At 39.5% G+C, this 15387-nt stretch overlaps 1 protein-coding gene across 6 annotated transcripts in view; it reads left to right on the forward strand.

The window, feature by feature from the left end:
- The first annotated feature begins 1105 nt into the window (after positions 1–1105).
- MICU3 (mitochondrial calcium uptake 3) overlaps positions 1106–15387 on the forward strand; it is a 53022-nt gene continuing 38740 nt past the window's right edge. For all 6 annotated transcript variants that reach the window (XM_014873447.2, XM_014873446.2, XM_088163431.1 and 3 more), the window contains exons 1-2: positions 1106–1405; positions 13792–13945. In XM_014873447.2, the coding sequence (XP_014728933.2) occupies positions 1106–1405; positions 13792–13945 (454 nt within the window). The remainder of the gene's footprint in view (positions 1406–13791; positions 13946–15387) is intronic.

The raw sequence follows: 15387 nt of genomic DNA on the forward strand, positions 1-15387 counted from the left end.
GAAAGAAATGCAGTAAATCTATCATTCAGCCCAGATACCTGCCCTTCCAGCCATAGCTCTGAGGTAACTCAACCTTGGCCATGCTTGCAGTTGCATGATCTGACAGACTGTCAGTTGACAAACACGGCCACACTTACTCCTTGACACATATCATAACCACTGAATGTAACTGAAAATGCATGAGAGTGCCTTAAAAAGTATCAAGTTATCATTTGTGTATTTTCCGAAATCTTGCTCAAAGTAATATAAAAAGTCATTAGAGATTTGGGGGGGAGGGGGGGAAGGATAAGTGGCTGAAACTTGGGGAAATGTACTTATGTGAAGAAGAAAAGACTGAAACTGTACCATTGCAAAAAAAAAAAAAAATGCCATAAGGTGTGCTGTGTCTTGAAATGTTTGTCTGCAGTTTATAAAGTTTCAGGATAATACAGGTGGTGATGCAGGTTGTACCATGGAATAATGCCCTAACATTAAATGCCTGACAAGATTTATTGCCTATCAGCATTAAGTAGAGACAAAAGACCATGCTCATCTTTCTCAACTGGTCTTTAACTAGTTCTTGGTTATGCTAAGGAAGCTACCTGTCACCAAGAATATTTATCAGAGAGGCTGTTGACATGGCAAGGACACATCGCGGCACCGTGCGGAACACGCCCCCGGGAGCAAGGCCCCGGAGTACCGCGGTCAGGCTCTGGGCACGATGCTGAGGACATGAAAGGGGACCCACTGTGCGGGCACAACTGCAGTGAGGCGCCCGCACCGCCTTGCCCCGCTCATGGCAGTTCCCCCGCATCACCCCGCCCGGGCACTTGGGCTCAAACTGCGCGGATCCAGACCCGTGCCGGGTCCTTTGGTCAGGCCACCTCGTATCTCCGCTAGCTTGGCCGCGCCCCGCCGCTGACACGGCCCGGCCCGGCCTGCCGCCCCGCCTGCCGCCGCTCGTCCCGGGAGCCGGGCGTGAGGAGCAGCGCCCGCGGGCGGCCCGGCAGCGGCGCGGGGCGGGGACTGCAGGACCCGCTCGTTCCCCACCCCCTTCCCCGCTTCTCGCGAGGCTTCTGCCGGCACCGGGGGCTCGGAGCGGCGGGCGCTGGGGCGGAGCGGGGCTATGGCCGCCCTGCGCTCCCTGCTGCGCTGGCGCCGCCGCCTGGGGCCCGCGCCCGGCGCTCCGCCGGCCCGGCGGCTGTGGGGCGGCGGCGGCGGCGGCGGGGCCGGGCCGGCGGGGCCGCGGCGGTGGCGGCGGGAGCTGGGCTGGGCGGCGGCGGGGGCGGCTCTGGCCGGGTTCGCGGGGTACCGGCTGTCCGAGCGGCGGCGGGAGCCCTCCCGGGAGCCTGCAGCCGCCGAGCCGGGCGGGGCCCGGGCGCTGCTCCCCATCCCCGTGGCGGCCGCTGCCAAGGAGACGGTGACGGTAGGTGTGTGCGCGCCCCCGCGCAGGGAGCCCGCTCTGCCGGGGGCGGCTCTCCGGGAGGGCGCTCCCCGGGCTGTGGCGCAGAGGTGACCCTGTTTGGGGCAGCCCCGGGCCGGGAGGCGAGGCAGGGCCGCAGCAGGAGCTGTCACCGTCGGGAGAGACGGGCTGTCACCGCAGCGCGGCCGCGGACACTGGCGCGCCTTGGCTGCGCCTCGCAGCGTGAACTCCGCGTTTCGCCTCCGGTGCTGTCCTAGTCGAATCTTTCCTTAATGGGAAACGCTGGTTTGCAAATTGAACAGCTGCTGGCAGTGCAAACCCTGAGTTTCGGTTTGTGCTTAGGACAGTTACCTTTCTAATATAAAATTTCCTGCAGAGTGAAAGGCTTACACTGAACTTCATAAGAAGTGACAGCATTGTGACAAATAACGGTTCAGTTGGAGACTAATTCAGTGAAAACACCGGTTGGGTAACCAGGGGTAACAACAAACAGTTGATGTTAACCTGGAAAATGAAGATTCCTGTGATAAGGATGAACTGCTGCACCGCAGCCTATGTAACATATGGTAATCATAGGGTTGGGGTTTTCTTCGTTTAAAAGTGTCAAGAGCTGTGATTAGGCAGTTTGTCAGAGTGGCATCTGCTAAGATTGGAAGTCAGTGGTGCAAATGGTCTGTTTTCTCTATACCTAGTTTATTTTATACTGTCTTTGAGAAGAGGATCTGCATTTTTGCAGTGGAGGCCTTGTGCCTAAGTATAAATGTTCACCGTTTTGCCCTGTAATAACCCTTTGTATCGTTAGCTGAAAGGCAGATTCTGTTGGCGGCATCCTTTATGAAGGGAAGCTGAATGGTATTTTTGATTATTCATGGTCTTGTGTCTGGAGTGTGGCACAGAGGACTAAAGACAAACTGTTTCAGTTTTTCATAGTGTTTTGATTTGACAGAACTTTACATTGTTTTACTTAGCCAGTCTTAATGGTCAGGGTTTTTTTAAAAAGAAGTATTGCTGCTGTACCTTTGAAAAGTCAATGAATTTACTTGGATGTATGATTATGAATTTTCACACACATCGCTATAAAAGCATTGAGGTTGAAAATTAAGAACTAAGTTTATATTTTTATTAATGTGAAACTAAAAAAAATTATAAAATGTGATACCTGTGTATACTTATTTTTTGAAGACAAACACTGTCTTGATGCACCTTGTTTCTGTATGGAAAAGGGCTCTAATTAATTTGGTTTTCTGTTTGCATAGTAGAAAATTAGAATGATTAACTTGAAATATGTCCACTCAGATTGTGTGGGCTAAATCCGGACTGACATCTGAGAATAATACTTTTATGTTGCAGGTTTTTATTTTTGAATGATTGATCTAATTGATTTCCAATTGCATGTTTCAATTAAAGCCCTCTAAAAATGTGGATCAAATAGCTGTGGAAATTGTGATCTGAGGTAGTGGGGTTTTTTTGTTTTTTTTTTGTTTGTTTGTTTGTTTGGGGGTTTTTTTGTTTTGTTTTTTGTTTTGTTTTTTTTAATTGCTTTTTTTATTATTGACACTTGTTCCACAGAGTGGCTTGTGGGAAAAGACCATAGTTTGAAAGCAAATCTGGACAGGGAACTACCATGAGTAGTTTGACCATAAGCTCTATCTCTGATCCATCTATAATTGCCCTCTAGACAATTGGGTTGATGTGATGAGCACCAACTCTTTCACTACAGGTTTCTAAAACATCTCCAGAGAGGGAAAAAAGGATGCAGATATAGTGTTCAAGTTGCTTTGAATGGTATTCATGGTATTCTGCAATAGTATTGTATTGTAACATCCTTTGTTAGAAGGCTGAATTAGTGTTGCCTGAGTGGCAGTAACTTTTTTAATTCCTGATTTTGAGTGCTGAGCTTTCAACTGTAATAGTGTGTAACAGTTCAAAAAGTCTGATAACTTTGAAAGTAGAAAATTCTGTCATAAAAATTCATAAAGGTATCAGTCTTACTAGGATTAAGATTGGAACTCTTGGATCTGCTGCAAAGTGTGTTCAGAGTAATCATTGGAGAATGATAACCTGTAGCTTCTGTATAGATGAGGTTGTTGGAACTGTGATGCATGTTTTGCTGGGATATTTTTACAGGTTTATCAGGTACTGACCAACGAAGAATGATGAGGCTCAAGTGTCTTGGAATCCTCTCCAACTGCTTTTGGTTGTTTCTTTAATCCTGATGCATAAAGTCTGGCACTGTGTTCTGGAGTTTTCTAGGTTTATCCTTACCCTACTTTCCCATTTCCCAAGTTCCCCATTTCATTTCCAATCTCAGGCTGCTTTTCATTCCACCAAAGCAAATCATGCAACAGCTTTTCTTTTTCCTACCTTCATCAGGCCACACTCTTCTACTTCGTCCTAGTGTTTTCATTTACATGTTTCTTCCTTAATCATTAAGCAGCATGCTTTTCCCAAGTGCTATTTACTTAGGTCATTGGAAGCAGGAAGTGGTGTCTCTGCTGTCATAATACAGCAGCTGGTAGAAGCAGTTACACCAAATATTTCTTTGCATCACGCCTGGGGGACAGAATAACCACTAAAAAAGACCCCAGTACTGACAGTAAAGGGACCAGCCCTTGCAAAACCTGAAATCTTTCCTTTAAGACATAGATAGCTGTAATATATGGATTTGTATAAACATAGACTTGACAGAGAGAGAGTTAAAATTTTTGTAAATGTTCTGGGGGTGAAATTTATCTTCCCCCATCGATTTTGTGTTAATTTTTTTTTAAAATCCATTCTGAAACATTAATTGATGATGGATAATTTCATTTTTTAAGTTAATGCATAACGAGTTTATAACTGAAAACAGTATCACAGTGTAGAGTATTCAAATATTGAGGGTAGGTACGGCTGTCTCATCTCTAGCATTGTGGTTAACCTTGGCCAGCAGGCACCACATGGTACCACATAGCCACTCCTTCATCTTCTAATAATGAGATGGGAAAGAGGCTTGGAAGTGAAAAAGTGAGAAAACTTGTGGGTTGGGATAGAGACAGTTTAACAAGCAGAGTAAAGGTCATACAAGCAAAGGAAAATAAGCTATGCAAATAAAGCAAAACAAAGAATTTATTCACTGCTTCCTATGGGGAGGCAGGTGTTCAGCCATCTCCAAGCAAACAGGGCTCCATTACATGTAGCAGAGACTTGGGAAGACAAATACACTGGATATGTGTGTCCATTTCCTCTGTCTTCCCCAAAGCTTTTTTTTAGCATGCACAACTATTGCATGGTATGGAATCTCTCTTTGGTAGGTTGGGTTCAGCTGTCCCAGCTATGTCCCCTCCCAGCTCTTGTGCACCTCCAGACGACTCGGTGGTGGGACAATGTGAGAAGCAGGGCAAACCATGACACTGTGCCAGCACTGCTCAGCAACAGCTCTGTTAGCAACTTCTGGTCACAAATCCAAAACGTACCATCATACCAACTGCTGTAAAGGAAGTTAACTATCCCAGCCAAAATCAGTACAATACCTGGTATTGAACTCCCGTATGTCTTTTTTACTTCTTCAGAGGAATTTTTGTAAAAAAGTAATGAGTAAAGTGGCCTTCTTGTTTCATCCAGGCAGCTCCAGTGGACAGCAGAATAGTTTTCTGATGCTCCCAAACACTAAAAAACAGGGGTTAACCTAGTTTACATTTTGACTCTCAAAGAACAACTTTCTTTTCTGGCAGGGCACCTACTTCCAGATGATGTTCATATAGCCTGTGAAAGTATTTTGAGAGTTGTGCTAGTCCCAGTTAGTATCCCTGCAGCTTACTTTTCTTCACATTCTGTCACTGAGTTGAAATAATGCTTGGTAGTAGTGACAGAATATTTAAGTGTATGAAGATATCATACATATCTTGATAGTTGGTTGCTTCGTCCTTCTACTGTCTTCTAGGATTTATGAGCCAGGAAATTTTAAAAGGAGTTTTAGATTCCAGGACTAATAGTGGTGATTGATGGAACACCTTTTTGACCAGTTCAGAAATGAGGCACATAATTTGAGGCTAGCTGGAAGAAAAATGTATTTGAGACTTATAGAGAAACATTGTGTCAAAATGATCTGCATATCTGTCTTCACGTTCTATGAAATTGTTACAATATGAAACCTGATGAGCAACAGATTTGTGAGTTTATGTACAGATGAGTAAGAAAATGCTATTTGCCAAAAGTCAGGTAAACTCTGAAACGTGTCACCAACTTGAGGTCTGTGGTATGGCAGGCTATTTGATCAGACAAAGATAATGGGATCAGTGCAAAAGTATACTTAAGTATACTTGCTTGGCCAAGCATTACACTTGAGGTGTTCTGGTGGAAAGTAAGATTTGTTGCAGAAGCAGCATGAAGCTAAGCTCCCTGCTAGGATTACCTTTCCCCAGATGCTTTCTGAGAATAACTCTGGACCTGAGGGTTTAGGGCTTTGCATATGATTACTTTGAGTGAAATCTTGGATACTATAATAATTGGCAGTTTTAATTCCTGGGGTGCTGCCACAGAACATTTCAGAACCAAAGTAAAATTCTGCACTCAGGGCTGCTAGTTTTGTGTCTGAAGGTTTTGGTGAAAACGGGGAGAGCTCTGCTAGCAGACAGCTCCTTTAAAGTTTTGGAGATGGTAATGGACAGCAAGAATCTGTTTGAAAGACCTGTTATTTTGACAGAGTGACAAGAGTTCCTCAGAGGAGTTAATATTTGTCTTCTAGTTCCTTACTTCCAGACATTCAGTGTCATCAGTAAAACTTATTAAAGTGGTCTTGAAAATACTAGAGATGCATCCTTGTATTCCTAAGAGACCTTTTATGTAATCACATTGTCATTATGTAAAGTGAACTCCAGGCCTCCATTTATTTTTTGAGGATATTCTCTGTGGATCACTTCCTTCAAAAATGATTTAGGAATATAAAGAGGGGCAGGAGAGACAGACACAGACTGCATACTTCCATCACATTTCTTGAAGGCACATTAATTTCCAGGAGAAGGAAGGAAGCTATGCACCTCAGGTGTTTCCAAAGGGTTTTTCCCTAGTATCCCAGCACTACTGTCAAACTCCCACTTTGTGAAAATAATCAAAGGGTCAAGTATTTTCATAGCAGCACATTTCTAAGTGCATTACATCATGTATTTCCATCTCTGTGAAACGAAGAACAAGACTTTACCTCCAAAAAGTAAGGGACTCTCCCCTAGGGAGGAGGCTCTCCTGCCTGCTCAAAGAGGATGCTGTTTCAAAAGATGCATAAGCATCACTTTTCCAAAAGCCACTTGCAGCAAATGCAATTTCATAAATATTGTGCATTTCATGCCATAGAGCAATTGCCAAATGTATGAAGATGGTTTGCTCTTTGACTGATCACATCTGAAGCTCCTTACCAGCATAATCCTGAGAAGGATACTGCTTGCCAGCTGTAGCGAGAACCATGCTGAAGGACAAGGAAGGTTTTGCATTTTGTCCTTAATTCTGTGTTCTTCATAATGTTAAAAAAGGATGGTGCATGTTTGGGATGGATAGATCCAGCTAGTGGTGTGTTTTGGTGTTGTGTTGTGTGCAGTATATGAATATATGGAGCTGGATATACTGACTAAGGCTTCTTGAAGAACTGCTATAGATGAAGTAGTCCCCTGTGAAACTAATGCAAGAAGGACTGATATATTAGTTACATTGTTACACCAGAGATTTCCTGTAACAGAGTTCTATCTGAACTTGGCCCTTTTTACAGCATTTTAAACCCATTCCATCTTCCTACACTTGTAAATACTTTAATATAATAATGTCCTTATCTCAGTGAAGCGGGATCAACTAACAGAATTGTTGGCTGTACTGTATCTTAGTAGTCTGCTAGAAATACAACTTCAGTAAGCATCAAAACAATTTTGTCTACTTTGGGATTTTCCCACACTGGGAACCTGACGGTTAACCTTTTGGCCACCCAGCATGAAAACAGAATTGTGCTACTTTTATCTACATGGGAGCATATTAAATAAGCCTGAAGTCAAATATAAACGAAGGAAGTGAGGAACAGCGTTGCTTTGAAAACCTTTGTATTTTAATAATTTGCACAGATTCTCATTGATGGAAGACAGATTACTTTGCAAACAAAAATTCAAAGAAAGTTACTCACTTGAAATAAAGATTAAAATACTGTAGCAAACATATTTTTGACTGCAAGCAAAATGTACCTTTAGTAGTAAATGTTGGCTTCTTTAGCTGAAATAGACTCTCCTTTATCTCAGTTGGAAAAAGCAAGAGAACACTGATTTGCCTTGGAATAAAGTTGTGAGATTTTATGTGATACTGCTGGAGCTTTTTGCCTCACATGCACACACAGAATGTATATTTTTAATTATTTGTTCTGTAAAACATTTTGCATTTTTTGTAGATATTCTCAGAATCTGGGAATTGGATTATTATTCTGGGTTTTGACAATGGATTCTCGTAGATTACTTCTGCAGAGCTTGTAGGCATCAAATTTTTAATTTCCAAGAAATTGTATATCTGGTATTTAAGCTTATCTCTATGAGAAAACTAGATCTTTTGTCACAGAATAAAACTGAATTATTACTAATGTTACATAAGACTCACACTCAACAACATTTCTTTTGTGTTTTTTAATAAAAAAGAGTAATGAGGTACTGCTTTATCTTCTGCACTGTACTCCCAGTGAATTTGGGACATATCATTGCCTTTTTTTATATTTTCAAATAGTTCAGTGTCATAACTGCTGCAAAATTTTAGCTATTTCAGTGTCAAGGGCTTGTGCCCTTGCATTGTGTTATGACAATGTAAAGTTATTGCAGGGGTTTCGCTGGAAAGCCACTGGAAGGCCGTACAAGTTAATTCATGTTATACCAGATTCTGAAAGGAGATGTTTCTAAGGTAAGACAACCAGGAAAGTGAACATGGGACATGGAACCAGAAATAGAGATTAGCCTGTGCTTTAAGAAACTTAAAAGAGTACATGGAGACCTTTGGTGAGACACCAGATTTTCAGGGCATTTTGACTTGTCTCTGTTGATAGACACAGTACATGAATGATGAATCCAAAATGGAAATGAGTTTTGAATGCTGAATTTGCTTGATAAAAAGTTAAGATTTTCTTCACTCATGTTTTTGTTGTGAATAGAAGGAGAAAATACTAAGGAATGTCATTCTGAAGAGGTTCTCTAAGGATGCCTTCAAAGTCAATTGACTTAAAAATGTCAATTGTCCATAACAAATACCTTCATTTAAAGGACTACACATTGTGATGGTATTATTACAACAAGGATTCAGGTGGCCCTCTTTAAATACAAAACTTGCAGAAAAGAGTATATTAAGTCATTGAAACATGTTAGTGAGAAAGCATTATCATCATATTTTCATTTCCATAATAAATTTGAAATTTTTGAGGCCTTTCCCAGATATTTTAGGCTATTTGTGATATGTTTGTAGCATAGATTGAAGACAACACACCCAATGAAAGAATTATACTCTCCCTTAATAAAAGTCCCATGCCAAATTACTATTTGATCTTCATTTTAATTTTTACTTACCTTGCTTCAATAAAAAATGTTTCCCTCTGTTTCCTTTGCCTGAGTGTGATTTATATATAAGTGTGGAATCTATTTAATCTAATTTAGAAAAGGCTTTAAAATATGCTCCATGGGAGAATTAGGTTTGTGTAAACACAATTCTGTGTTAGGGAACAGCAGGAAAATAGGCCAAGATAATTTTCCTCTTCAGTTGATTTAAACACCCAGAACTGTGCCAAAACACCAAAAGGTGCTGTGTTCTCTCTGCAGTCCCTCTGCAAGAGTATGGCACAGGAGGATGAGGTGAAATGTGGAGCAACAAGGTACCAGAGTTTGAGGAAGGAAGGGCAGAAGGATGATAACCATTGCGTTGTTTGATTATAACTGTTTGATTACAACTTAAATTTTTTTGAGAATAGGGAAAAGAGAATATATTGTTCATGAGTTCTAATAAGCTTCAAACTTGCCCCTTTTTGTTTACTTCTTGAGTTGTGAAGTTGAAAGGATGGAAAGTTTGTCTACCAGCTAGATTCTTGGTTTCAGCTGTGGACTTTTTCCCCCTGTATTTCTAATAACAAAGCAGGTCAGTGTACTTGTGCAGATAAACAAGAGATAAGCAGCTATTCCTAAAATTAGGGTAAAACTGCTATTAGGAGATTTGTGACTCTCTGAGTGATTGAAATGGGCGTGTCTGTTTTTTAAAAGAGAACTGTAACATGATACAACATTGTAGAAATTAATAAGCATGATCACCAAGAGGATTGGTAAACATGTAGTATAAAAAATCTATCTCCATTTGTTTGTCAGAGAGATGTGCTTTCATGAAAGTTTTTGAAAATACTTGCTAATCACAGAGATTTAGTCTGGATAAGCTCTTGAAATTTCAAATACAAATTGGAAACCTAGTGAATCCTGTTCACTCCTTCACCAACAGTACCTTCCCTGAGGTATTCAATATCTATCTACTTTCTTTGTCTTGTTCACAGAATCATAGAATGATTTGGAAGGGACTTTAAAGATTATCTATTTCCCAACTCCCCCTCCATGGACAGGGACACCTTCCACTAGACCAGATTTCTCAGAGCCCCATCTAACCTGGCCTGGAACACTTCCAGGGCATCCACAGCTTCTCTGGGCAACCTGTGCCAGGGTCTGGACACCATTCTTTTCTTCACAGTAAAGAATTTCTTCCTAGCATCTGATCTTACTCTGCCCTCTTTCAGTTTAAAGCCATTCCCCGTTGTCCCGTCTCTACGTGCCCATGTGAAAAGTCCCTCTCCAGCTCTCGTGCAGACCCCCTGTAGGTCCTGGTAAGGTGCTCTAGGGTCTCCCTGGAATCCTTCAGTCTGAGCAATTCTCTCAGCCTTTCCTCACTGAAGATGTGCCCATTGTGTCCATTGCTACAGTAAGATTTCCCAAGTTGGGCATAAATATGAAATAAATCAATCGAGCAATTGGCATCACTAAGATTTTCACACTTGCCTCACTGCATTATCATTTGCAGATGTTGGGGAAAACAGATGATGTTTCATTGTTATGTGTTGAGATGAATTTCTTAAATGAATGCTTGAAGAAGTGCAAATTGAGGTAATTCTTTAGAATGTCCTGGTTTTCAATTAGAATATTTATTACTTTCCAGTAATTATGGCTTTTACACAAGAGAAAATGTTCTGTATGATACATAAATTATTAACCATAATAGAAGCACTAAAGCTCTGACAAGAAATTTGGATAAAAAATAATATTATTAACAAAGAAAGTTTTATTTTTCAGTTTGCTAATTGTGTGCCTGGAGTCTTTTGTAGCCAAACTTTGCTTTTTTTTGGACATTTAGTGTATGGACCACTGATCCAATACATATTAAGCCTTGGTTACCTTTATTTAAATTCATGTTGAAGCAATAGCAGAAATAAGTTGTTTTGATTCTTTCAGATAAGACCACCAAATTCAAAATAAAGTGGTGTTTTCACTCCTTGGAATAAAATAATGCTTAAGCTCACAGTTGTCCTTCACTTGAAGTAGGTGGAGCTTGCTGCTGGAACAGGTGTTATTTTATTTTTTTATAATCTGTAAGCTCCTATGGCCTAGGTTTTGAAACAAATAACTCTTTATTAAATATTTATATCTTTTATTAAATAACTTTTATCCAGGCATCTATCTAGCTTAAAAATAACACCACCAAAAGAAAAGTTCTCTGTCAGACCAGTTCCCTCATGCAGTTTGACGCTCAGAAAAGTGAACATAAAGAACCAGAGCAAGATCATGAGGTATTGGTATTTTAGGGAAGTATCCTTATGGGGGCAGGCTGTATTCATATCAGCTTACAATGCTTTTGAGCCAGAGCATGAAATATTGGCATTGCTACATAGTCAGGGGGAAACTAGATTGAAAAATCAGGCAGAAATTAAGTCTTTGCAGACCTGAGTACTGACATGCATAAATTTTAAGCATGTGTTTAAAATTCCATGTTTCCAGCATGTTGCTTTATACTTGTAGCAGCATAGAGTCCTTAAGATAATGTTGAAGTATGTGTCTGAGAATTTAACAAATGTTTTTCTGAGCATCTCAAGCAAAATATTAAGCAGTGGTACCTGAGACAGTGAAAATTTCTTGAGAGCAAGGAATCTCAACATGTTCTCTAAATACTGACAGTGATCAAAACTAAAATAAGATTTGAGAGATACATTATCTAGAGATTTCCAAGACTGTGTATGATAGATTATGACTGATAACGATTATACATAGTGTGTGTAATATGGCCTTGAAGCTGGTTCTTTTCTGAAATTTGACTTTGCAGGAATACTGTTTTATTACTTGTGTTTACAACCTGACTGTATTCATCAGCATGTTTGTAATAGTGATAAAATAACATACGTATCAAAAAAAAATAGATTATTAAACTTCAAATACAGGGATAATCAGTTGTGTCACTACAAGTTCTATCAAAACAACTGAGTTATGTACTTCCCACATGAAGGCATAGCTTGAATGCCATTGGACTGCTGAAGGATCAGTAAGACCAAAATATTCAAACAGTGAGATAGGACAGAAATATTTTGTCTTGCATGTGAGTATGTTAGAAAAGAATTCTGTTTCTTTCTGTCATTTTAAGATGACTTTGTAGGTCTGGCTGATGGACTATTTTTTTTCCTCCCCACATTTAATTGTTAATCATTTGAAAATTATAAGAAACATGAAGTCCTGGTTTAGAGCTGCTTCTCAGGCAGAAGTGCAGAATATTTGTAGAGCAGTCTACTGAAAATTAAATTATCGTATTGACCTTTCTCTTAATCTTACTTTCTATGACAGGTTCGTCTGTTGAACCAAAACATTTTCACACATGGAGCAATGATTTTGAAAGTACTAGAGACAGTCCAGAAAGAGAAGTACACAGTCAATAGTCTTTTGTCCTTATAGAAGGCTGGCTAAAATGTCCTAGATAAGGTATTAAGTAGTAAGACTCCCCTATAAAACATAATTTTTTTCCAAATAGAATGTGTTTGACCTCTTCTAGACACATTCATCTTTGGTGTTTCTCTTCTACAAATCTAATTTAACCCCCTACAACTGAGGCCATAACATTTTGTTTGACTGCAGTGAGACTACTGTTTAACTTTTTAAGGATGCTGTTTGAAAAGCTGAAGAAAAGTGAGCCCAGATCTTTGACTACTCAGTATTGTAGTATTGCTGAAATCTGTAGTCTATTCTTAGAATGGTTTTGGAAAACCGATTTTTGTTTGTATTTGAGGACAGTTATCTCTTAGTGGACAGCCATTGTAGACATCTTCCAACTTATGTTTGGGTATAGATGCCTCTCTGAAAAATAAAATGCATTTGCCTGTTTCCTTAGTTGGTAAAAGAAAACATAATATGAGTTAAATTGTGTGTTCCTTAGTTAGACAAATGGAGAATTTTAGGAATGCTGTATTAAATGACAGGAATAATGAGCAATTCAGAGTTTTCATTGATAAGATGCTGCATTCCTATTTTAACATAATGGGAGAAGTTACCTATATGATCATTCCTCCTTCTAGAAAACAGTTTGGGTTTGGTTTTTTAATCTCTGAAAAAATGTTGATACTTACATTTTCTTCAGGATAATGATTCCACAGAGGAGCTTGCTTCATTATGGTCTAAAAAGAGTTTTCAGATCGTAGTAGCATATTTTCTATTAAAGGTTTGGCAGTGCAACAGAAAAATGTGAGAATTTAGAACATTACAGTTTTGTACTACCAAGTTTACATTTAAATCAGCTGGATGGGAAATATACCAGAAACTCCTGACGTAGACTATCATGATATGTGAGCTTAATGCTATATTATACTTTTGTAACTCTGGAGTTATAATTATTCTCTTTTCTTCTTGGGTTACCCCAGGTATTGTAGCTTTACACTGCAGTATATTATGGAGGCCTATTACTATCAACAGCTGCACTCTATATTAAGAAGCAGTATAGAAAAAGTATTACTCTGTTCTCTTCTGGAATTATCAGAAAACTTAAATAGTTTCGGTAGAGTTGCTTGAAGTCTGCCTGCTGAAGTTGCAATGACTTCCTTGAGTTAAAGTTGCCCTTTCTTCTATGATTCAGGAGCTGAAATCCTCTTTTTTTGAATCTTTTCTTCTGAGGTTGGGTAGTACTGCCAATTTCAATACACAGAGATTGTTGCAAAAGTTGTAGAAGATTGAAAATTATAGCCGTGGAAATCCCAATTGTAATTTCATCTCTTACCATAGAAAAGTACTTGGATGTGTTTGACTTTATGAATTATCACTTCTATAGTTATAGTTCCTTTATGGTGGATGTGGCATTTGTAAATCAGAACCTTTTTCATAGATTAAAACTGCATCTTTCTGTCTTTGAAGGTTTCAGAGCACAAATCAGACCTTGAAGATTTACACCTTTATGCAACTCCACGGGAACAGCGGTTTCGTAGGTTTGCCAGTCTGGAATTTGAAGGACAGCTGTACATGACTCCATATGACTTCATCCAGTCTGTTACAAGTGATGAACCCAAACGTAAGCAGGAGTTTTATAATGCTAAAACTGCTAGGGAAAATGCCCATGGTGCATGTTATTTTCTCTTTTGCTTTTGATTCCTACTTCTGGTTCTGATTGTAGTAAAAAGGTACTGCATCTTCAGAATTTTGTGTCCAAATGCATAAAAACCTGATTGTTACTAGACTGTAAACATCTGTATGCTAGTTAAACATTCTTGTCTTAAAGGTTGCAAAAGCTCAACAGCCAAGAAAGATGGCAAGTTAATTTGTGCCGTTTGCATTGACACAGTTTCTTTCTGAGCAGGCCTGTATTGCTGTAAAACTCTTGCTTCCTCTTCTGTATAGTTTCTCTGTAAGCAAGCAACATATGTGTCCTCTAAAAGACTTAAGATATAACTTGTAACTATATCATGGCTCTCTAAATCACATGCTTTGAGGAAGAGTTTTAGTCCCTCAGGGGATCAACTTTCTGTGCTTAAACATTGCCAGTGTTAGTACTATGTGTTAATTAATGAAAAATTAACTATCAACTTTAGGTCGTTTATTGTAAAATCTTTGCTTTAAATATCAAAGAGTGACTAAATAGTAAGGTGATCCCTTTCTGCTGTAGTTTGATTTCCTGGCCCTCAGGCTTACAGTGCATTGGTAGCAGCACACAGCTTCTGAGGAACGGGAATATCTTTGCTCAGGTGTGACTTGTATAATCACTCACCTTAGGTTTTCCTTTCTTCAGTCTATACCAAAAAGCTAGTATAGAGAATAGTCAAAAGCAGTGCTAAAACAATCAGAGGAAGTTTAAAATTCTGTGCAGATGTTGGATTTTTTCCCCTTTGTTCTCTTAATAGTAATGAAACAAGGAAAGAATTCAGCCATGGCACATCAGTGATCAAAACTTCTGTAACTTCTGAATAAAGATATAATCTCATTGTAACAGTGAAGATAGAGCTTAGATGGTGAAAACTTGCAAAACTTTGAAACTCTTACCAGAAAGCAAATCTTTTTTTTGCTTTGCAGTTAAAAGAGAGGAAGCAGATTGCTTATCACACAAGTTAATACAAATACAAATCAGCATTTTTTATCTATTTCCTCTGCTCAGACCTTCAATTCTTCCCTTTTTTGTTAGTGTGGAGTTGGGTTTCACTGTGTATGAAGCACTTGTGCCAGATATACTGGACATCATTAAAATATTTTGGTTTAACTCTCTTTTATGACGGTTTGATTGGCTAGACCACACTATATATATGGTTTGCTATTAAAATTTTTCTATGCTAATGAAGTTTCTGCTTTCTCCTCTTGCAAAGCAAGTATTCAGATTTTATAAACAAAAGCAAACCAAAAATCATGAAGCTCATAAGGACATTCTGTTTATCTCATGGAAGAGCAGAAGAGATCTGGAGTTGAACAGTCAGGCACCCTTCTGAATTCAGTGTAGCAAACCTTGTTTCTGTCAAAATCTTTTCT

Source organism: Sturnus vulgaris, chromosome 4 (assembly GCF_052056855.1).
Source record: "Sturnus vulgaris isolate bStuVul1 chromosome 4, bStuVul1.hap1, whole genome shotgun sequence".
Taxonomy (NCBI): domain Eukaryota; kingdom Metazoa; phylum Chordata; class Aves; order Passeriformes; family Sturnidae; genus Sturnus; species Sturnus vulgaris.